Here is a 22,907-nt window from a genome sequence, read left to right as displayed (position 1 = left end):
GACACAAGAAGGTGTCTGCATTAGGTAGGATGAGCAGGGCTGTATTTTACAGATCTTGCAGCATTTCAGCAATTTAAATGGTCATCCTCGAAAACGTGTTTCCTTCTATTACACATAGGTGTTCTATGAACTTTTCAGTTTACCACAGTGATTCAGACCATAGTTAAATTGTTGCTGCCTCCCTTAACTCCCGTGTGTGTTTTCCCCACCCAGGATTCAACAGCTCCGAGCGCATGTGTGACAAGGAGTTCATCATACGCAGAGCGGCCACCAACCGCGTCCTGAACGTCTTGCGCCACTGGGTCTCCAAGCATTCCCAGGTATCCTCCTGTTTTCCACTCTTCTCTCCTCTCTGCAGTATGTCCACGTTCTCGCTACAAAATGTGTTCAGGCAGTTCAGGGGTCAAACAGCCTGGAAAGTCAGTGCTGTGAAGGTAATACGGAAGTTTAGCCTGTAAAAACTCACTGTTAAGCAAGTGAAGGATCCTTCGTCTCAACTTGCAAAGCTCTCCTGGAAATACCACTACAACATTATTGCTGGTACCATTGTGTGAGTGCTTTACTGTTGCAAGGTGTGTTGAAATATAAATTATATATGCAGGTCAGATTACTCTTTCAAATTGTAAGCTTGGTTCAGTTTCTTTGACCAGACAGGTTAAAATACTTGTGGTTGCATACAGATACTTGTTTGTTTGTTGTGATGTCTGCGACGCACCAGTCCTCTGTGTTGGTGTCTCTACAACCATCATAGGACTGTAGGTCTGATGCATATTGATAAAACTGTGTTGGCAGAAAGAGGGAAAAAAGGAGTCTGAGCAGCTTGTAGGGTTTCATAGATAGGCATGTCCTTTATGCTGCCAGGTGAGGCAAATGTTGGAAGATTCTGGCATGCAGGTAGAAGACTACCAGGAAAATTCCTGAAAGAAACAAAGAAGGGAAGGAGAGAAAGAGTGATGGAGACAAATAAAAGAGGAAGGGAAAGAATGTAAGAGTGAGAGCACTTTGGAAGCAATTGAAGGATTTTTGTATGCCTTGGGTGTGTGGTACTTAGGGCAGTTACAGACTCCATTGTCAAACTGTCGTTGGTCAAACTCAATTCCCTTTTTTTCCATATAATGGGTTTGATTTTCATAGAGGTTGAGTTTGCTAGAGAATGAAGGCAGTAAGAAATGCATTAAGCAGGAAAATTTGTTCTGTTTGAAGAGCTGAACAGCCCAGAAGAGATTAATAAAATCTCTCTTGGTATCATGGGAATGATTAAACATTTGGAGATACTGGAAACAACCTATGTATGCTGAGTTCTCTTTGACTACTTGTCAAGTGAAAATTTCATGGCAAAATCTTGAACAGAGGAAACCTGTGATTGCTGTTCTGTGCCATGGTACTGTGCTGTACTAAGGGTGTCCCTGCCACAGTTCATACTAAGTAACTACTATGAGTTGGGATGACCCTCAATACTAATTAAAAGATGGTTAATTAATGTTACTGTTACAGTGCTAGGAGTCATCAGACTTTTGTCTACATTAATGGAACTGTCTGCAAATAGTTAGACTGAAGTTTAAGTTTCAGAGCTGCCCCTGACTAAATTGACTGATGATTGTCATAAGCACAAAGAAACTGTGAAGAGTACAAGCTCTGTCATTGCAGCAGTTTACCAAAAATATAATTTCTCTCCTTAGAAATGCCTGTTCTCTGTTTCCATTTCAAAAGCACCCATGATATGCAGAAATACAATATTGTCCTGAATACTTTTCCACATACTTTTGTATCATATTTACAATTAGTATTCATTTGAGAATATTAAGAGGACAAAGGTAATGAGTAAAAATTCAATGCTGTGCATTTTCAAAGTGGAAGCTATTAACAGTACTCCCTAGTCTCTCACTGCCTTTTATTTTTTTCTGTGGTGGTGGTTGCAGATTTTAATTTTCTAGCTCTCTTAATCCAGTATTCCAATATAGAAAATATTTTAAAATACAGGGGTTTGGCATAGAAATTAATGAAAGCTAAAGCAGCAGGGCATATAATCAGCTTTTTTGTTGTTTACTTGTGAGACTAGGGAGAGAAAAAGGACAGGCAACCTCAGCAACCCAGAAATGTCTCACTAGTATCTGCCAAAAGAATGTGGGACAGGACTGCTTTAAGGAAGGCAAGTGAAGAATTACTGTCTGGCCAAATAGTAAGAAATGTTGGCAGGAAAGAAAAATACTCCTGGGAGGGCAGTAGCTCAGAGCCTCATTTTACAATAACAACACAAACTGCAAGCCAGAGAACCCTTAGCCACCAGTGTCTGGTGAAGAAATGCTTATTAGATTTCCAAAATGACAAAACAATGTAAGCATTAAAATTCTATGAGTTCAACAGATCTGCCAGAAATTTTATTGTGTTTTAAGGTATTTACATCATTCTCTGGCCACTTAGTGCATTTGAGACATCCTTCACCTTCAGCAGCAGCCAAGGGCAGGTTTTATTCTCTTGAAAAAAATTAATAAATAAACTAAATAAGCAGATATTCTCAAAGATAAACATCCAGTTAAATGTCCAATTCATTATGCTTTCCTGATACTGTTTTCTCTCCTCTTGGCTTTTTATTTCCTTCTGCTGCAAAAACTCCCAGCACCCAAAAAGCAATTTCTGTCCCCTGTGGGAGAAGCTTCTTCAAAATTCTTCTTTCACTGTCTGGTAGACTGTTCTCCTTATGATGTGTCTGATACCCTTATGCTCATTGCTGGCCTGTGCCACTGTAAAAGGTCACATACTGCACACGTTTTTGGAGCCAAATTGCAATTTCCTTATGAATAGATGCAATGAGAAGAAAAGACACTAGATGGGTGAACTGTGGGACTTTCTTTAGTTCTCTTTTGATGGTACTACAGACATGCTTAGTGTTGCAGCATGTGAGTAACTCGCAGCAGAACTAACTGTTCTGGTGCTCTCTGATCCACCAGTGACAGTCAATTCCCTACGAGGTATTTGTCTGCCTAAATTATTCCAGATGTCTTGTGTCCTAATGCCCAGATGACACGTGGTGCTACACACTTCCATAGGATTGTGCTGGCTGTGTTCAGAAATGTGTGCAATGTACAGAAACTAAAGTACAACCATCTGTTACAAGTGCTCTTACATGTATCATCCCATTTAGTCATCCCCTGGCCCTCCATTTGTCCCTCTGGGTCCCTGTGTGTCTCTCACATGTATAATAACATTGGTCGGGGTTAGTGCATGAACTGAGTAATAGAGGAGTTATCCAAACTAGTGGTTTAGAACCTTGGGTTTCCTCAACTTTTCCTGTAGCAAACCCTTGGCCAGAGTTTGGAGGGTCTTTCCTCTGCTGGCCTATGAAATGAATTAACTTCCTACTGTGTCTTGAGACTGTGTCAAAAACCACACTTGTGGGTGCTTCAGGGTTGAGTTTTGGTTTTTTAAATTTATCCAAGCATGGACAGTGTTTAATATCTGAACTTGTCTGTAGCCAGAAAATACAATCATTAAAGTTAAGAATTAAGCCTATCCAGTGAGGAAGTACTTTCATTAAGCCATTTTGTTATCTTGAAATCATACTAAGGGCATGTAACAATAAAACAAGAGTTACTGGTTTTAAGCTAGAAAAGTGTAGATTTAGGTTGGAAATTAGGAAGAAGTTATTTAATATGAGGGTGGTGGATCACTGGAACAGGTTGCCTAGAGAGGAGGTGGAGGCCCCATCCCTAGAGACATTCAAGATCAGGTTTGCTGGGGCTCTAAGCAGTCTAGTATAGTTGGAGACATCCCTGCTTATTGTAGGGGAGTTGGACTAGATGACCTTTATAGGACTCTGCCAACCCAAGATACTGTATGTTTCTGTGATTAAACAGTGTTTAGGAAAAGGATTAATTATTTTTAAAACTTGGGTCTCTAGGACCCTTACTTAAATTCCAAGTAAATGTATAGTGATAATGCAAAATCTGCATCCCTTTCAGGAGGGCAGAGGAATTAATTAATATCTCCAGGTGCTCCCAAAGCACAGATAAAAACTTGGAAGAAAACATCTTCACATCATGTGACATTTTTTGTTTTTACTGCACTGAGCAAGAGGAATGAAACTTGTGTTGTTCATCAGCCAAAACTGGCACAGTATGAAAGTCCCATTTGGATTCTCCAGGGGGTTTTAATATACATTTTTGTTCTTTTAATTCCTTGTGCTTCCTCTTTTTTTCCCCTGCTCCTCTCTGTCTTTTTCATTCAGGCACCTACAAGCCAACAAACCTACCTTTTTGCCCAAAATAACAGCAAAATGCTCATGTTTACATTTTTGGGTGTAATTGAGAGGAACAACGTAGGATTCTCCCATTGTAAGCAATGAAAACACAGATGATGAGACAGTTATTGTGGAGACAAGACTGGTGTTTGGAACAGCAAGGGCTCGAGAGGATAAAACTCCCACTGATTACAGTAGAGATGGAAAATAGGAAGGGAAAAGGAGGCCAAGAGGAGAAAATCTTTGTGACTGTCCTACTGAGGACTTGCAGTCTCCTATTCTGTGATTGACAATATTTTCACATCTTTTATCTAAACATTTCATGTTACAAATTCAAGTTTTTCCTGCTTCTGTGGGAAGCAGATTGGAATGGAGCTTGTCCAAGGAGAAAGCTTTCACAGCTGCTCGTGAAGGAACAGAGAGGCTGCCTTCTCCAGACTTCCTAGTTTTAAATGACAACTGGGTGCTTGTTCCCATTGGCTTCTTTGAAGATCTGAGCTGGAATTAATTGGCAAATCATTACTCAGTTACAAACTATATGGCTGCCAGACAGTGTCAGTGAGTTGTGACGTTGCCACAAGATCTGGGAAGAAGATCAAGGCTTGAATTTTAAGAGTGTGGGTCATGATCTCGTGCCCGGTGTCTGTCTGGCTCCAGCTGTGAAATTACTACAAATCGCTTTCTTGCTTATACTGACAAAGCTCTGCTGGGTTTTGAACAGAAGGTTTTACAGATGTAGTTACTCATAGTACTTAGGGATTATGCAGGACACTTGAATACAGACCATTTTCCAAGCCAGGATTATTTCAGTTAGTTTAAAATAGTTTTAGTGCACATGAATTGGCCCATTCCGTTTTGTACACGAATAAAAAAATAAGGTAAAAATTCTGTTATAGGAGTCCCACTTGGCTTATGTTTAAGGGCATAAAGTGATGAATATGATGCCTGGGAAAGTTATATTTAAGTTTATTGTAGAAATGTGAACAAATTACACTTAAGCCACACTTACTGTACAATAATAAGATATGCTGTATTTTAACTATGTTTCAGATGACCCCTAGAAATCTGTGGCATCTGCCTTGAAACAGCAAAGGAATTTTATAGAAACATCTCAGAATCATGGAATGGTTTGGTTGGAAGGGACCTTAGAGGCCATCTATTTCCAACCACCCTGCATAGGCAGGGACACTTTCCACTAGACCAGGTTGCTCCAAGCCCCATCCAAACCCTTCTCTTGAACACTGCCAGGGATGGGGCAGCCACAGCTTCCCTGGGCAACCTGTGCCAGTGTCTCACCACCCTCACAGTCAGATTTCTTTCTAATACCTCTTCTAAATCTCCCCTTTTCCAGTTTACAGCCATCGTACCTTGTCCTATCACATGCCCTTGTAAACAGAGTCCCTTCCCAGCTTCTCTGTAGCTTCTGCAAGTACTGGAATGTGGTCTAAGGTCTCCCTGGAGCCTCTTCTTCTCCAGGCTGATCAGCCCCAACTCTCTTAGCTTGTCTTCATAGCAGAGCTGCTCCAGCCCTTTGATCATCTTTGTGGACCCCTCCAGACTCACTTCAGCAGTCCATGTGCTGGGGGCTCCAGAACTGGACACATTACTCCAGGTGGGATCTCAGGAGAGTGGAGTAGAAGGGGAGAATCCCTTTCCTTGGCCTGCTGGCCACCCTTCTTTTGATGCAGCCCAGGACTTGGCTGTTGGCTTTCTGGGCTGCAAGTGCACGTTGCTGGCTTGTGTTTAGTTTTTGAGGTCCTTTCTAAAGTGAACTGATGTTGTGACACAAATTGTGAACTGAAGAAACAGAGATGTTGCCCCAGAGAGAGACAGAGCAAGGGTTCCCTGAGCAAGGCTTCCAGCCTACCATTTGTCACCAAATGTCAGTGGATGTCACCAAATGTCACCATTTGTCAGTGGAGAAATATGGTTTGCATAAACTTATTCCCTATGCACAACATAGTTATACATTGAGTAGTAGTGCACCTTATTGTTGCTGTGCTCTGTCCAAACGTCTCAGAAGCATAAGGGTTTGCTTATACCATGACCCAGAATGGCAGCCAAGCTTGAAGTCAGTCAAACTAATTAGTGGTTGCTCTGCACCTTGTGGAGCCTGACAGGTCCTTCTTCACTGAGGTCTTTCTGCAAAGCCCTTGTATATCCCAGGACTTAGAGGCAGGGCTGTCACATTTCTTATCTGTCCTGAGCACTTTAATATAAAAATACCTGATGGCTAGATTATTCATTTAAGGTTTCTTTGTACTACAGGGTTACACAAGGCTTGGATAATGAGAGGTTTGTGTTGTATGTGCTGAGAATTACTCAGTCGTGCTATTAATATAGGTTGTACTTTTATCCTGATTATATTCCATCAGGAGTGACAGGCTAATGCTGATGCTATAGAATGAGGACTGGCACTTATCACCAAGTGGTGACTGTCTCTTTGTGCTTGAAACTAACTGGAAGGAAGAGCTGTTGTCCTTTACTTGCTTCTTGAAGTAAGCCAGGCTTAATTCAAGGTCAGGGATTAATTTTCCTGATAGCCTGATTGTTGTAATATCTTTTATCTCTGCCTTCTACTTGCGCAAATGTTTGTTGTGGGTGAATTTATAAACGTTTCCCTCAACAGAATTGTATGTGATAGCTGAAGTGTGCTTTTCTGTTGGAAAATTAAATGCTGTTGTAGAGTAGCTTCATCTAACTCTGATAGAGCTTGATCTGCTCTGTACAAGATTGAAAGCCACTCGACTGATGCTATTGAAATAATGCTTACACTTTGGCATGAGAGCATTTTAGGGCAAACCCCATGTATTTAAAAATATTCCAAATTCCTAGTAAACAGTCTTTCAGTATCATGCTCTCCCCTCCTGGACATCTCCAATACTGGGCTCCCAGCAGGGTTTTATCATTAGCCCATCTCTTTGAAGTTAGATCAGTTAGAGCCAGTAGCAATGCCAGCCTTTCTCAGTGTCTCTGCCTATCTGTTGTTTTCAGTTTGCTGCTGATGTTGGGGGCAAAGGACAGTGAGTCTGCACACAGTACTTCCACTCTGGGTACTCACAGAGATATCCAAAACCCTGGCTCAAGCTTTACATGCAGATTTCCCTCCATTTCACATCTGGCATTTTTAATCCTTTGTTAGATTTTTCTTCTCCCTTCAGTAATTTAGCTCTTGCTTCCCCTCCCTCAGCACATTTTCTCTTTCAGATGCTTCTCAGTGGTTCCCCGTTTCCAGCTATTATGCAAAAGTCCCACTGATCAATTTATTAGCCTGGCATTTCTACTCTGTACCTCTCTGGTTAGTTCACCTTCTATTTTAGAAATGTGACCACTTCTTGTTCTTCCCCCATGCTTCTTTTTTTCTTCCCCTCCCTGTTTCCATCTACATCCCTCTTCAGTTTCACTTACTTCTGCTTTATGGATTGAAAAAATTCTCACTATGTAGTTACTCACAGGATGAAGACAAGTGGCTGGGAAGGGATTGCAGTGCATCAAGTCTTCTTGCTTGTGGTGATAATATCTGCTACATCTGGGAGCATCCATGGAAAGATCATGGACTGTTCGTGCCACAGCTGGAAATCTGAATTGGAAAGCAGGCAGCTCCTTTCCTTCCCAGGTTGAAAAAGGACTTCCAGCCTGGGAGGCACTCTCTCAGCTGGTCTGAGCCATGTCCTTGTCAGTCACAAGCTCTGCCAGCTCAGGGTGTGATACTTGGGTGGGTGGCACATTTCACTGATACTGGCCAGAGCATCTGGAGAACTTTGCATTCTTGGGTCTCCTCAGAGCATAATCCTGTGTAGCAGGAAGTTAGAATTAAGAAGAGACAGAAACTAATAAAATTAGCCCAAATGCATTCAGCAAAGCCTGTCATGCTACATTTATCCTGACAGCTCCTCCTCCTCTCCTTCACATGGCAGTCACAGAGTGCTGAAGCTGGCCTGCTGGTTGGCTCTTTTGCCATGTCAGCAGGTGCCTGAGGAGCTGAAAAGTTGGCTCTACTTTCAGAGCTGAACTGGGGTGAGATTATTTTTACGTGAAGCCTGTAGGGTTATGTTGAAGTTGAATGATGCAACTCATTGAAAGGGTTCCCTCTAGAATTCCTTTGTGTTTTCTCCCTGCACAATTCCCTCCCCTCTCTTCTCCTGTGCCTTTTCTCCCTCCCTGTTTCCCTCCCTCCCTCCCATGTTCTCTGTAGTCCTTACCACTGAAATACTCAAGTATATATTAGGTTATCTTGTTTAAGCTCCCTCTTATTTATCTGGGTTACTCAAGGTTTCCTCATGTTGTTTAAATAAAGAATTGTTCTTCTCACCTAGGAAGATTAAAAGGAAGATTTAAAGGAAGAGAGGAGCAAAAGCTTTTGGGATTTCACAGAACCCATGTCAAAACTTGAAAATTGCATTCTCTGCATAAACCACTGATAGTAAATCTACATATCTCTAGTTGTACCTCACCAGCATAGTGAGGTACAACTCACTTGTACAACAAGCAACTCTTGCTTTCTGCTGCCTCTGTTGTAGTCTCGTTTCTTCTGGCCAGTGATTTCCAATACATCATCCCCTCTTTTTTCTTTTTTTTTTTTTTTTCACTCAGTGAGAATAGGTTGCTTCTGAAGCACTTCTTATACTGCAGCACACCTTTCCTAGCTTCTCCTGGCAAGAGATTGTGGTTGCACTTTATAAAGAGAACTTTTGTGCATGCTAGAGATCAACAGGCTGGTTATGAGTCTACTTTAAATGTAATCATGCTGACTTTGGTGCCCTGCAGTTACAAAGGAGGCTTTTGCTTTCATAGTGCAGGTGGGTGACAGCAAAATTAAGGCACTTCTCTCTGCTGCTCCTGTTGTCTTCTGCTGAAATCTTTGTTTAATGATGGTGATGTTGATTGGCTGTTGCTTAATACATCCTGTTCTCATCCTGAGTGACACCAGGGCAGACCTCCTACTTAACTCATCAGCTGTCATATTTGTTTATATCTGCACATTTCATAACTGGTTTTTCTGTGTAAAGATTAAATAAATAGGGAATAAATATATTTTCCCATTACTTACTGTAATGGACTTAAAAATAAAAGTTTGAATTTTGCTTGAAAATCTTAAGTTAATTTCTCTCCTTAAGTCAAATGAGGATCTCAATAAGACCCACCAATCTTTAGTACTCTAAAATATAGTAGAAGTATGTGTCCTTTCATGAAGGGTTAGACCACTGGCAAATTGAAATCTACCTGCTGGAAAGTTGAGCAGTTTTTGTCTGATCAACTGTATTCCTTCTGTGATACGTAAATTTCAACTGGAAGTGTCTGCCAAAGTTGCATGAACATGGGGCCTGGTGTGTCCCGTGGGAGGGCTGTGCTGTGAAGTGACATCTTCTAGTTGTGGTCAGGCTGGCATGGAGGTGTGACAGCAGCTGGGTCTGAAGGAGTCACACAAACCAATGCACCCTCTGCCTCTAATCCCTGACAACTCTCATCATCCCTGACGGGCTGGACTGATAAAGGGTCAAGAACTTCTCATTTTTCTAAGGTTAGAGAAGTGGATTTTTCCACCAGGAAGTCTCTTCCAAAGCCAGTGTAATTGAAGTGGAAAATACCCCTAATCCTAGGATTCGAGTGTTCATACAGCTTGCCAACACTTTTTGTTATTCCAGTCATTCTAGGCCTGATATCTTCTGGAGATTACTCAGCAAACATGTTTTGCTCTTAATGTACAATACATTCATTCTCATTACTTGTAAACATGCAAAAGGTGAAGTGCTTTGTTTTTGCTCAGCCTGAGACTCATACATGAGGCTTCAGCTTCCTGATTCACAAATAAAATAACTTTTAAAATAGATACTTTTTTTTGGTGATAAATTTAGTTGCAATAAAGCAAGATTTCTTAAGAAAAGTTACCCTATGATGAAAATAATCACAGAATTGTCGTGGTTGGAAAGGACCTCTAAGATCACCAAGTCCAACTGTCAACACACTCAAAAAAAAGCAAAACTGAAAAACCCAACAACCTTGGCTTTTCAATATCTCCAGGGATGGTGACTCAACCACCTTCCTGGGCTGTTCCAGTGCCTTGACCACTCTTTCAGTATGGAAATTCTTCCTAATATCCAATATAACCATCCTCTGCCACACCTTCAGACCATTTCCTCCATCCTTGGAGATAAATCCTGATCATGCTGTTGAGATCTGCCCATTTACAGTGGCAGGTGAGATTTCTACTCAACGTGCTAAATGTCCTGGTCTTCAACATCTCCTAATATAGAGAAACATGACAAAAAAACTGAGACACAGATACTACTTTATTTCAAAATTAGCTCTGGCTGAACTGCTAAGACTTTTGAAGGCTTAAAAGGGGATGCTTGTAGCAGGAGGGAGATGCCCAGGGCATTGCTTGTGGGCTGCAGCAGGGTATTTCTAGGTGCTGGCATTTTGAGCAGTAAACTTTATCTAAAAGTGCCACAAGTGTGGCTGTGACACCACTTTCTGTAGTTAACATTTATCCTCATCCTTATCAAGTATTTCATTCCTTTTCCAAGCTAAGCATCACCTTCCTGTGTGACTGTGGGTGTGCTCTGGTGCTCCCACATCCCCTCCAGAGAAAAACAGTCTAAGGACATTTGTCTTGACCAGGGGTGGTTTTCCTCAGAGACACATTTCTCAAAAAATCCTGTTGATTTAGGAGCCAGTCACACCAGGAAGGATCGTAGCTGATTCTTTAGGAAAATAAACCTTTCCCAGTTCTAGTAACTTTGTGGCTTCTGTTCCCATGGAAACAAGCAGGGGCTTTTTGCAAATACCGTCTTGCTTGCAAGTCACTGCAGGTTATGAACAACATCTATGATGCACTAGATGACTGAGGGTTTGGGGTTTAGTTTTCTCAATAAAAGCATTTCTGAAGTCTACTCCTGTAGGTTCCCTCCTCAAAGTTTGTACGTTATTCTATTCTTTGATTTTCTCCTGTATCAGAGATCAACACAAATGGTTTTTGGGTTCTTCTGTGTCAGGTGTCAGTCTGCCCCAGAAATAATTAAAATGCTGAAGCTCTTACATGCAGTGCCAGAGAGCACTGGTCTGATTTTTTGAGCTCAATTAGATTGAGTACTCCACTATGTGTAACAAAAAGCAGACCTATCCAGGAGGGTGAATATGAGAGTAGAAATACTTGAGTGGGAGGCAGATAAGCAGAGAAACTCCAGAAAACTGTACAAAACCCCTGCAGTGTCCAGCCTCACTAAGCAGTGGTCTCAGTATTGCAGTTAAACTGTTTCTCTGCTTTCATAATCAGCAGAGGAGAAGAGAGGATGTGGCATTTTGTGTGTATTGGTGAGATGCAGTTCTTACTTCAGAACAGAAAGGTAAAGTGATTTGCCCATTTCCACTCAGAAGATAAAATTACAGCCTTCTGGACTCCCACTTTTGTAGGCTGTTCACTAAAAGAGCTTTTCAAGTTCTCTAAATATTTTCACAGAATGACAGAATGTTAGGGATTGGAAGGGACCTGTGGAGATCATCGAGTCCAACCCCCTTGCCAGAGCAGGACCACCTAGGGCAGGTCACATTTTCAAACCTAATAGCAAAAAAACCCAAGCAAACAAACAAAAAAACCCCAACCAAACTCACCAAAGTGTATCTTTCAAGTTATTTGATCAACTTTTAATTTTTTTAATTTTTTTTTAAATTTGAAGTAGAGTGGTTTTCTTTTGTAGGATTTTGAGCTGAACAATGAGCTGAAAATGAATGTGTTAAATTTGCTGGAAGAAGTTTTGAGAGACCCTGACCTTCTGCCACAAGAAAGGAAAGCTACTGCAAATATACTGAGGTAAATAAATTTATAATTATAATTTAGTCTGTTAAATATAGCAGGTGAAATAGTTAGGGAACCATGCATCATACAATTCACAGGGTTTGTTTTTTCTCAAGAGCATTGAATTTTGAAGGATTATTAAGTGTTTTATTAACCATAAAACAGAGTGTGTTTCAAGTTTCATTCATAAAAATACCTGTGTTAGAAAATTTTGCAGCAGAGCAGCTGGCAGTCATGGGCTCACTCTTTCTGCAGCAAGGAAAAACCCTGCCCAGTAAAGCCACAAGACCACTCACTGTAATACCTTGAGGAACTCCTACCTCAGTAATGAGCCACCCACTCTGCTGAGCTCAGGAGAGGCTGATGACAACCTAAAGAGTCGTGACACCCTGAGGAGACCATCCTTGCACTCTCCTTTGTGTTGACACCATGTTCAGACTTCTTTGGGTAGCTCACAAAGGAGAATTCTTGTTTAATTAATGCCACGATGTGAAGGGCCTTTAGCTTCTGCTTAACCAGGACTATTTAAACTAGAGTCGTGACAGCTTGTTTTGTTACGTAGGGTTGATAATACAGAGGTGAGTGTCTAGTCATGCCAAGGTGACAAATCTTTATAAGCACTTACCAGTGAAAATAATTTTGAGTGTGAACATCTCATAATAACTGATTTTCAGGTAAATTGTTCTACATAACTAAGGAGCAGTTATTAAATAAGATTAAAAGAAAAAAATACATATAAATGTAAGGCCTGCTTTGTTAACATTTTTGTAAGTCTTCTGCTGGAAAGCCAATAAGGGTGCAATAAATGCAATGTGTCTCAATTTTCTAAGACCATTTGACAGGTTTTCCCAGCAGATACCTAATGTGGAAAAGAGTGTCAGAAGAATGAGAAGGTTTTTCAGCTGGAGGAAAAAAAAGTCAAAAAAAGGGATAAGAAAAGAAAAGAGAAGTTCTTAATAGAAGCACTTCATGCCAATGGCATCCTACTTAATTTTCACATACATATAAAAATAAACCTCCTTTTTAATTGTACTGAGTGTGCTGTTACCCAGAGTAAAAATACTACGTTTGCTTCATATATTTCCTTGGAAGAAACTAAACCTGAATTGACTGTTTCTGGCAGAATAATAGAACGGGCATCTAACACACAAGTTTGCCAGCAATTTCCTCTATCCAATTTCCAATTAGCTGTTGCATCAAAAAATGGGACCTTGGTAATTATGTGTAAACCATGAGTTGCCCCTATTTTCATTGTTTGATTATTAAACCATGAAATAGTAGTTATTGTTTGCTCTGCCTTCCCTTCTAGCACTTGCTACTTTATTATCTAAACACACTGTATATGCTAGTGAATACAGTTAATGAGGTACTTCTATTAAATATTTTAAATGAAGACTGTAATTTTTATCCATTCTTTGAATTTTCATACTGTATTTCTTAAGAAAAAAAGAAGAAAAATAAAGTTAAAATTTGTAAGTGAAATTTCTGAAAAAGCTAAATATTTAAAAATTGAGAAACAGGAAAAAGAAGCAAAAGGAAGGAGTAATGAAATAAAATAGTTTTTATCCCACTGTCCATGTCACTGACAAAGATGTCTCTGGAGATTACTATTTACTGTAGTAGGGACAACCAAGACTATGTTCCTCTTGACCAAGAACTGATAAGCTTTAAGCAAGCACTCCTGTTGTGAAGAGGCACCAAGTTCTGCACCAGGGTATCTCTCATATAATTGTTTTCTGTTTCTGCATCAGGTTACAAATTTTCTGTCATTTGCCAACATGGCAGATTGCAGTAAATATTCTGAACGTTAAGAATCACAGAATCAGAATATTAAGAGCTGGAATGGACCTCTGGAGATCATCTGGTCCATATCCTCTGCTAGAGCAGGATCTCCCTGAGCAGATGACACAGGAACACGTTTAGTTATGTTTGGAACATCTCCAGGGATGGAGACTCCACAACCTCCCTGGGCAGCCTGTTCCAGTGCTCTGTTACTTTTAGAGTAAAGAAGTGTTTTCTTGTATAAAGGTTAAACCTCCTGTGTACTAGTTTAACTACAGAGAAGGCTGGTAATGGAATAAAATTATTTCTTGTGTTCCTTGAACTGCCCATAGCTTATAATGACAGGATGAAGGGAAAGGGACTTCCTTTTTCCCCTCTGCATTGACTCCACACTTGTAGAGGGTTTGAATCCCACCGTGGATATCCTAAAGGTTTCTAGAGTCTTTATTGTAAGAAACATGTGGGGTGCTCCCAGGTATTGTGGTCCTCTGAGTTCAAGTACCAGTGTTTGGTTCAGGGAAATGCATCTCAGTGCATCACCACCACATTGCCTCCTCCTTGGAAAGATGTTATCTTTTTGCTTTTCTTCTAAATGGAGGGCTTTCATCTAATACCATTTAGAGGAGGAATGTAAATTACCCACCTAGATAGAAATAAGTTTGTTTGAAGATTTTTGACGGCATATTTTTAATGTGAAAGTGCAGATTTGTCGTAACTGGAAGTCTTGATCAAACTTTTATTCAAAAGGCTTCTTTGGGACAGAATGAAAATGGGGTGGAGGGGTGGACTAGTTGACGTGCCCCTCATGAAAATAGCAATTCACTCTATTTCTAGCTAAGTGTTTTAAAATAGATGTTTCAGATGTCCTGAAGAGGTGCTTGCTGCAGGCTTTTACATCTAAAAGGCCTTGGCATATCGAAATAGTTAGTTTTATCAGAACTCTGATTTGTCAGTCCTGGCTTCCCCACATTTCATAGTCTACTCTTGACTCTGAAAAGTAGAGAAATTCACAGTGAGATTACCACAAATTCAAGGTTGAAACACTCAAAAGAAATTTCATTCTTTCTGAGCCTGCATATGGGTTTGCTCAATGGGCTTGTATCCTGGAAGGATATCATGTATAAATGTCTGTTTTTCCAAACTGCCCCAGCCTTCGAGTGTATGTGGCACATATGTGCATCTACATTGCTTGGAAAATCAGTTGCCTTGTTAGCAGAGATTAAAGGAGCAGGAAGGGTTGGTTTGTATTGCAGAGATGTTATGACCAGCTCTGGGAAAGACTCTGCATAGAGTATGAATGGCAAGGAAAGTGTTTATGAGAAATACTGAGCTGCTTCATGCCTTCCTGAGTCATTGAACAGAACAGCTGGTGTTTCTTGTGTGATGAGATTTTTGTTGAATGGACTGGTGGGGTTTCTCAGCAGGGTAAAAAAGAAAGCTTTTTTTTCTTTTTCTTTTTTTTTCTATCTTTTTTTTTTTTTTTTCCCCAATATCCATTCTGAAAGCCAAGCAAAGCTACTGAAGTATGTTTGCTTGAGATTTTACCAGCCTTATTTACTAATCCCTGAAATCTAAGTAGAAGTGTATCAATGGAGAAGCAGGTAGGGCTGAAGCTCAGAGTTAACAGCAGTGAATAACTTTGGTAAATAATCCTATCTGGAGAAAAAAAGGACAGGTCAACAGTTCCCCCTTCATCTTCCTCAGAATAAATATAAATTAAGTCCAGCAATATGCAGAGGTCAGAATATGATGGATGATCAGTTTTCTGCCTTGTATGATCTCACCTGACAGTACATTTCAGGATCTATAATTTACACCAGTTTTAAAATATTTTTAAAATATTTCATGTACTGTACAGGAATGAAGAGATATATAATATTTTCCACCAGAAAATTATTTTAATATTTGGACTGGTCAGGCATGAAGAATAGTCTTAAGTGAGAGAGAAGGCTAATCTTAGCTGCTGACTCTTAAGATCTGGAAAGTTATTTCTTATATATTTACATCCTTCATTTGTAAGGATAGCAGTGGAGGTGTGACCCCATTCAGTCCCCTTTGAGACAGACACTGTTAAAGACTCCAGCAGAATCTCTCCTTGCCTTTCCTTTCTCTCACAACTCTTTTCACATGGACCTATGCTTCTTACCCAGCTTCCAGGAGACTGTCCAAGGGGTGCAATGGGAGCTGCCCAAGCAGATCTAATTATGTTGAAACTAGATATCCCAACGCTGACAGCAGTGCAGACTGAAGTGCAAGTTACTATTGATGCTATCAGAAAGTAGCTTTATCCAGTCTAGAGTTGTGTTGTCCTCTGCAGATTTAAACATAAAGCATTTTATGGATAAAGGATTTTATTTTATATTTTTTCTCATGAGACTACAGAGAGAAAGCACCAGTCATCTCTTTAGAATGAGGGATTGGACATCTATGGAAAATGTGAGATGTCATGTTAGAGTGTATATGAGGAAGCAAAGATGAGGATAAGTTAAGTATTTTCAGCCTTTTAAGAATTTCATGTTTGCTATTTTATTTTTTATTAAGCAAATATGGTAATTTCTATATCAAAGACAGGAGCTCCAGCAATGTAAAGTTATATGTAAGGACCTCAGCTGATGAGTTTAGAAGATACCTGGGGCAGAAGGGCAATCCCTCTTCTTTTAGACTGCCAGGGAAGCATGTGCTCTTGTCATATGATGACATAATACTTTCCTGCTGGCCATTAGTCCTGCAGCACGAAATAAGCTGCTCTGGAAAGACGGATTGCTGGTTTGTTTGCAATTACTGAGGCTGCACAGCACTATTACCTGGAGAAGAAGCTTAGGGTTCTCCTGAAGTAGTAGACATTCAAGACTTTGCACAGCTTGCCCATTGGACATAAGCTGTTTCCAACTCCTATGAAGAAAGGGGCATTTTTAGTGGATTTGATAGGCTGAAAATGAAGGCAGGATGTTCCTCAGATTCTTCTGTGTATCTGCATTTGATTGTAACTTAGTCCTCCAATTTGGCAAACCAAAAGGAAACAACAACAACCCACAGCAGAACCTAGTGTACTAAGCATTAACACTTCCTCCCCAACCACATAGTACAAATTCCATGTCTTAAACTCATAGCTGAAGTCTCCAGACAATATTTATTTATTTATTTATTTATTTTATTTAGTTAGTTAGTTTTTTTAACCCCTTCATCAGCTACATGGAAAGTCTGTTGCTGCAGAGTGCAAAAATAAAGAATTAGAGGGACCATGAGAAAGACCTGATCCAGTGCTTTGCTTTCTGGAATGATCAGCAGCATTGGATCTTCTTTGAAAATGGACATCTAAACTTCCCTCAAAAATTCAGCTGATGAGAACTCTGCAACTTCTGCAGAAGTTTTCAGTGGTCACTTATACTTGCAGTTGGAAAGTGGGACTGAAATGTTTAAACTAAATCTCCACTGATGCACATCAGTCCTGTTACCTCTTGCTGTATCATTAGTATCTTCATAGGCAGGCTTTTACATACCAATATTCTTTCTCCCTAAATCTTCTCTTTATTATATAAATCCAGTCTTCTTAAGGTTTCTTTGAGTCTGCATTTTCCACATTAAGGGATGAGATCTTAGAATTATTTGCCAAGATACTACACCGTGGTAGATGGAGTTTGATTAATATTTACTTCTGCTGGGTTCATTTTTGACCCATTACTGTGAAATAAACCTAATAACCACGGGCTTTCGATAGCAGAATTGGAAGGAAGAATTAACACTTGAATAACTGAAAGCAAACCATATACTTGCTACAAGTAAAATCTTCTAGCAGTTCCTTGTTAGTTTCCGCAGTCAGAGCTCTTTTTATGGTACACTGAATAGGGCAGTGTAGTGCAATAAACAAGAACACTTCCCAGTGAATCACTTTTTTTATGCATCCCTGCTTTTCTGTCTTTTCTTCACTTCTCAAATATTTATTTTTCAAACATTTCCCAAAAATACTGTTTAGTACCATAGTTTAAAAATCAGAGAAAAAGCTTGAGATGTAATTTCCCACCATTTACCTGCAAGTAAGTAGAGTAGTTATTGCAGTTGACCATTATACAATATATGCTGTTCTTAGCTCAGAGATTTGAAGCCTTCATAACCATCATGTTGCCTTCTGTGATTCTTATGTGGTAGCATTTTGTACACTTTTCCTTAAAACAAGACATGAGATTTCAGGGACCAGATTTTTTTTTTTTTTTTTTTTTTTTACCTCTTCAATTTCAGTCTTAGGATTTATTTTAGATAAACATGATTGACTGTCTGTGACAAGGTTTTCTCATGACTGTGCATGATTTCATTTACATAGGATGTTTTGCTACTTAATTTTTCAGGGCTCTCTCGCAGGATGATCAAGATGATACCCATTTAAAAATAGAGGATATCATTCAGATGGTAAGTTCATCTTGAAGTTTAAATATAAATACTTATATAGAAATGTTTTGTGTTCATGTCAATGAAGTGTAGCACAGCTGGAGCTTTACAACTGTAGACAGAAATACTGATCTTTTGTATCAGAAATGTATATTTCATTTTAGAGAAAGTGACAATTTGGAGCCTACACCAAAGATGAATAGGCCAGAACTTTAGGATTTGGATTTAAATCATGTGATGGGAAAAAAATAAAAAAGAAAAAGGGAAAGATACTAATATATATGAAACAATAGGCATCTGCCATCTCAGCTGCCATCAGAACCCTAGCTGGCCTTGACTGACTGTGCCCATCCTCCAAACTGTAGTCACCACTGTCATCATAATCTGAGGAAGAGTGTGGCAAAGAACTAGATCCAGAGGGATTATGTGGAAGTTAACACAGAATGCACAGACTTAAACCTACATGCACACTTACAACTTGGTATGTGCATGTTTTCCTGTGGGTTTTCCAGGCTGATGTTTACCCTTCTGTTGTTAGCAATTTTTCTTAATTCTTATTTCTTTGTAGTGAAGAAGTTAATTACAAACTGCTGTTGAAAGTTCATATGAAGTTCTCAATACCCTTTGTGCTGTGAAATGTCCTTTGATGCAAAAAGAGATCATTAAGTGTTCTCCTTATTCTTGCAGTCAGATTGTCCAAAACCAGAGTGCTTTGAGACTTTGTCAGCCATGGAGCTTGCAGAGCAAATAACTCTCTTAGACCACGTAGTTTTCCGAAGCATCCCCTATGAGTAAGTGTTCTAGGAGTGACTGAAGTCAGCGTGGTGGGTGAGTTACTGATTGGCAGTGTTAGGCACCACACTAATTCATGATGGGGACAAAAAGGTCTGCAGACCCAAGAGGATGATGCCTTTTGGCTGTTCCTGTCATTGCTGCTGACTCCCCTGTAGCTTGGTCATGGTATGAAAGAATTCTTGGCTCAGAACTAAAAATCTGTTGTCTCAGACTCTGGGCTAGTGAAGGGTGAATGGGGTATGGAAGCACTGGGTCTCTAGGAGGTGAGTGTCAGGTCAGCTTCATTGCTACAGCAGTTTAATGTGGATGTACCCACCTTAGCTGACAACACCTGCTTCAAACCAGGCCACAAAGCTGGAATTGTGGATGGGGCAACAGGGGGCGGGCAATTAAAAGAAAAATTAATCTTCTTTGTAGTATTTACTGCTTCAAATGGCATTAAAAATGGTATAGTGAAAGGCTGGAATTAGTGTAAAGCTGTGTTGTTAGCTTCTAACAAAATGAGGTATACTGGGAAACAGAAAATGTACTGTGTTTATTCAGGGCATTTTTGTTTGTTTCTTTCCTCTCAATATCTAGAGAGTTTCTTGGGCAGGGCTGGATGAAGGTGGATAAAAATGAGAGAACTCCTTATATTATGAAAACTAGTCAACATTTTAATGATGTAAGTACTCTTAAATACAGGTTGCTTTCTGGGAACTCTGTTGGCACTGTCTGTGACCTCTGAAACAAAAATATCTCCTTTCTTTACAATGATACCACTTCTTATCTAGTAGTGACTGAATGTTACCATCTTTTTTGTAGTTAACCTTTTCAATCAAAGCAGGTGAGTTTTAGGAACTGGTACTCAGCATTTCAATGGCAATAGGGTAGAACATGTTAAACTGTACTACAATGCCTTGATGCTTACAAAAGAAACTAAATTATCTCCAGAGAGTGGAAATGTAACACCGATTCTATATAATGCATGCCTTTTGTATCCACAACCTTATCTTTGCTCTTTATAATTTTCCTTGGAATTTTACTGAAGCACTTTCCAATCAGGTTTATTACTTATTTCCTATCATCATTCCCCCACCCCATCCCTGCAACCTTGTTCTCAATACACTTTCTCTGGTTTTATTAAGAGCCGTAAATTCTGTTGCACGTTAGGGTTGGTGTTTGTTTTTTGTCTGCCTTGTTCATGAAATAATTACATGTTACAAGGGGCTGTATTTAATATCCTAAATTTATTCCTTTTTGTTTGGTCAGATGAGTAACCTGGTTGCCTCCCAGATCATGAATTACACTGATGTCAGCTCCCGGGCTAACTCGATCGAGAAGTGGGTGGCAGTAGCTGATATTTGTCGATGTCTGCACAATTATAATGGTGTGTTAGAGATCACCTCAGCCTTGAACAGAAGTGCAATCTACAGACTTAAGAAAACTTGGGGGAAAGTATCCAAACAGGTAAGAAAGATACATTTTCAAGTTGGGTTTCTGTATTTCTCTGCTCAGTGTGTTCAGAGAACAACATGTTGAGATGTGATTCCTCCCATAAATATTTCTACTTCTACTCTGACTATTTGCTGGAAGCACCAAGTGATACTGGTTTTTCATGTCAAGGTCATTTGTATTTGATTTTTCCTTTTATTTTTAAATGTCATTAGCTAAATGTCTATGGGAACAAGCTGTTTTAAATGGAATTAGCAGGTGCCTAAGACTACGACTTGAGTCTGAAGTGCTGAAACACTTGAGAAGACTAAATTAAGATATGTTCAGATACACACATGCAGGTGGCTACTAGCTTTAAATAAAGTCAGCTCAGGTGCCTAAAACAGGAGCCCTATTTCCCTGTCTGTACAGAAAACTGGTAAGAGAGATCAGCATTTCTTCTCGAGGTGGTGAGTTTTTTGCTACCCAGTAAGAGGCGACCAAACTTCTTCCGCATTTAGGGGCCCAAGTTTAGATGCAGTGAATACCTCCCTTTAGCCCTTACCTTGCTGCTGAGACTGTCAGCAGCATGGCTAAGGCTGTGAGAATGACTGCCAATAACAAAAAATGAAAAAAAACACACAAAGAGACTAGCCAGGATGAAGAGTGTCCAGTCTTTTAAGTTACCTGTTTTGAATTATTTGGAGATACTGGTTGAATGATTTAAATCTCAGCTTTCTGCTATTTGAAAGAAAAGTCAGTATTTTAGTATCATGGAATAACACAACAAGGAGGCCAGCAGGACAGAGCAGTCACTTAGAAGTTAGGGAGTGTTTGGATACAGAATTTAGTCCAGCTAATTGGAAGATTTCAGATTGCCCATTTTAGATCTGGCTAATTGACATGCCAAAGGTGGGCTTTTGTCATTGTGTTTCCTCCTCCCTGTGTTTCTGCAGCTTTTGCAAAGTACTAAAGCAGCCCAAGTAATAAAATCCACATCCTTTACTGTCACGGATTTCAGTCAATGTAGTTGAAGAACCTAAGCAACATCTGAGATCAAGTCCCTAATATTCTTGTATACACAGTAAACTGAATTGCTGACCATTAAGTTAAGGAACTTGAGTTTTTTCCTGAATTTGCTGGGTAATAATATTAGCATTGATAAAGGTTCTTGTATCACTCAAAGGAAAATCTTTAATGCTGCCTACTCTCCATTTTCAGAAATACACTAGGAACTACAATAAACTAAATTCCTAATGTCTGTGTTATTACTTTTGAAAATGGGGTGAAGATGCTAAGTGAATTCCACCTTTTGTAAAATCTAATCCCAGTAATTTACGTGCAACAGCAATTACATTTGTAATGCATTTTCTTTCCAGACAAAAGCTCTCATGGACAAGCTTCAGAAGACTGTATCATCTGAGGGAAGATTCAAAAACCTTAGAGAAACGCTCAAAAAGTATGCTTCCCTACAATATACAATTATGTTTTGTTATAAAGAGTGGATAATACATGTTGAATTTGCTTTAAGCTTTAATAACTGATATAACTGATATTGGATAATATTTTTTACCTAATAACCTTTTAAATTCTAGTTTTATTGTATTTGGCAGTATTGTTTTGCTGAATATACTGTGATTTAGTACTGCTCATAGATAAATATAGTATCTCCAGAGAACTGCTGAAACAAATTAAACTATTATTCTGTGTGAATGTTCCCTGTTGGGGTTTTACTTACACTGATAAACTTTTCCAATAACTACAAAGCCAGGTTTATAAATAAAAGTTCTTACTAAAAAACTGGATTCCAAAGAGTCTTTGTTCCAGATATGAGGTTTAGGACTTAGGACTAAGCCTGAGTAAGATCAAAGAGCCATTCTCCCCTTTATCTTGTTTTCTGACAGTGGCCAGTGGCTGATGAGAGGAACACAGGAACAGGACAAACACACAGTGTTATTTCCTCTCCTTTAGCCTCCCAGGCCCCTGTAGTCTGCCACTCTGCAAAACAGCCTGGGGTTTATTTGTTCAGTAGCCCCTGAATATTTCTTTTCTTTAATAGATATGCCAGGTTATGTTGGACCTTATGGAGTTTTGGTATCCAAAATGTCCTGTAGCAAGGATTCTACAATTTATGTATTGACTCCAGCTGCATGCATAAAAAACCTGTATTTTTTGCGGGCTCTGTAATTAGGAGGAGGCTTTCCAGGAATGAATGCTACAACTACTTCAGATAGTCTTGTGAGAAGCAAAGCATTGAACTACTAGAATAGTTACTGGAATGTTTCAAATTGGATATAAGTCAAGTTAGTCAGTAAAAATTCTACTTTTACAGTATTGTTGGGGAGCTAATAACTAAAAAAAATGTTTCTACTCAAAGTAGATGAACAGATACTTTTATCCACCTTTCAGTTATTATATTGCTTTTCTGCATACAACAGTCACCTTCATAATATAAACAATACACAGACTGAAGTCCACTGCTCAGCATTGTCAGCCTCAGGT

The 22,907-nt window shown here is 39.5% G+C and overlaps 1 protein-coding gene across 1 annotated transcript in view; it reads left to right on the top strand.

The window, feature by feature from the left end:
• The window catches only part of RASGRF2 (Ras protein-specific guanine nucleotide-releasing factor 2), a gene marked incomplete at its 5' end in the record, with an annotated part of 128,110 nt that overhangs the window by 102,390 nt on the left and 2,813 nt on the right, over positions 1-22,907 (top strand). The window contains 7 exons of the mRNA XM_010008411.1: positions 214-320; positions 11,935-12,047; positions 18,158-18,218; positions 18,885-18,988; positions 19,572-19,656; positions 20,244-20,441; positions 21,785-21,864. Coding sequence (XP_010006713.1) covers positions 214-320; positions 11,935-12,047; positions 18,158-18,218; positions 18,885-18,988; positions 19,572-19,656; positions 20,244-20,441; positions 21,785-21,864 — 748 coding nt within the window. The remainder of the gene's footprint in view (positions 1-213; positions 321-11,934; positions 12,048-18,157; positions 18,219-18,884; positions 18,989-19,571; positions 19,657-20,243; positions 20,442-21,784; positions 21,865-22,907) is intronic.

This window comes from Chaetura pelagica, unplaced genomic scaffold (genome assembly GCF_000747805.2).
Source record: "Chaetura pelagica isolate M959 unplaced genomic scaffold, ChaPel_1.0 scaffold191, whole genome shotgun sequence".
Lineage (NCBI taxonomy): Eukaryota > Metazoa > Chordata > Aves > Apodiformes > Apodidae > Chaetura > Chaetura pelagica.
This window is presented reverse-complemented; position numbering and strand designations above follow the sequence as displayed.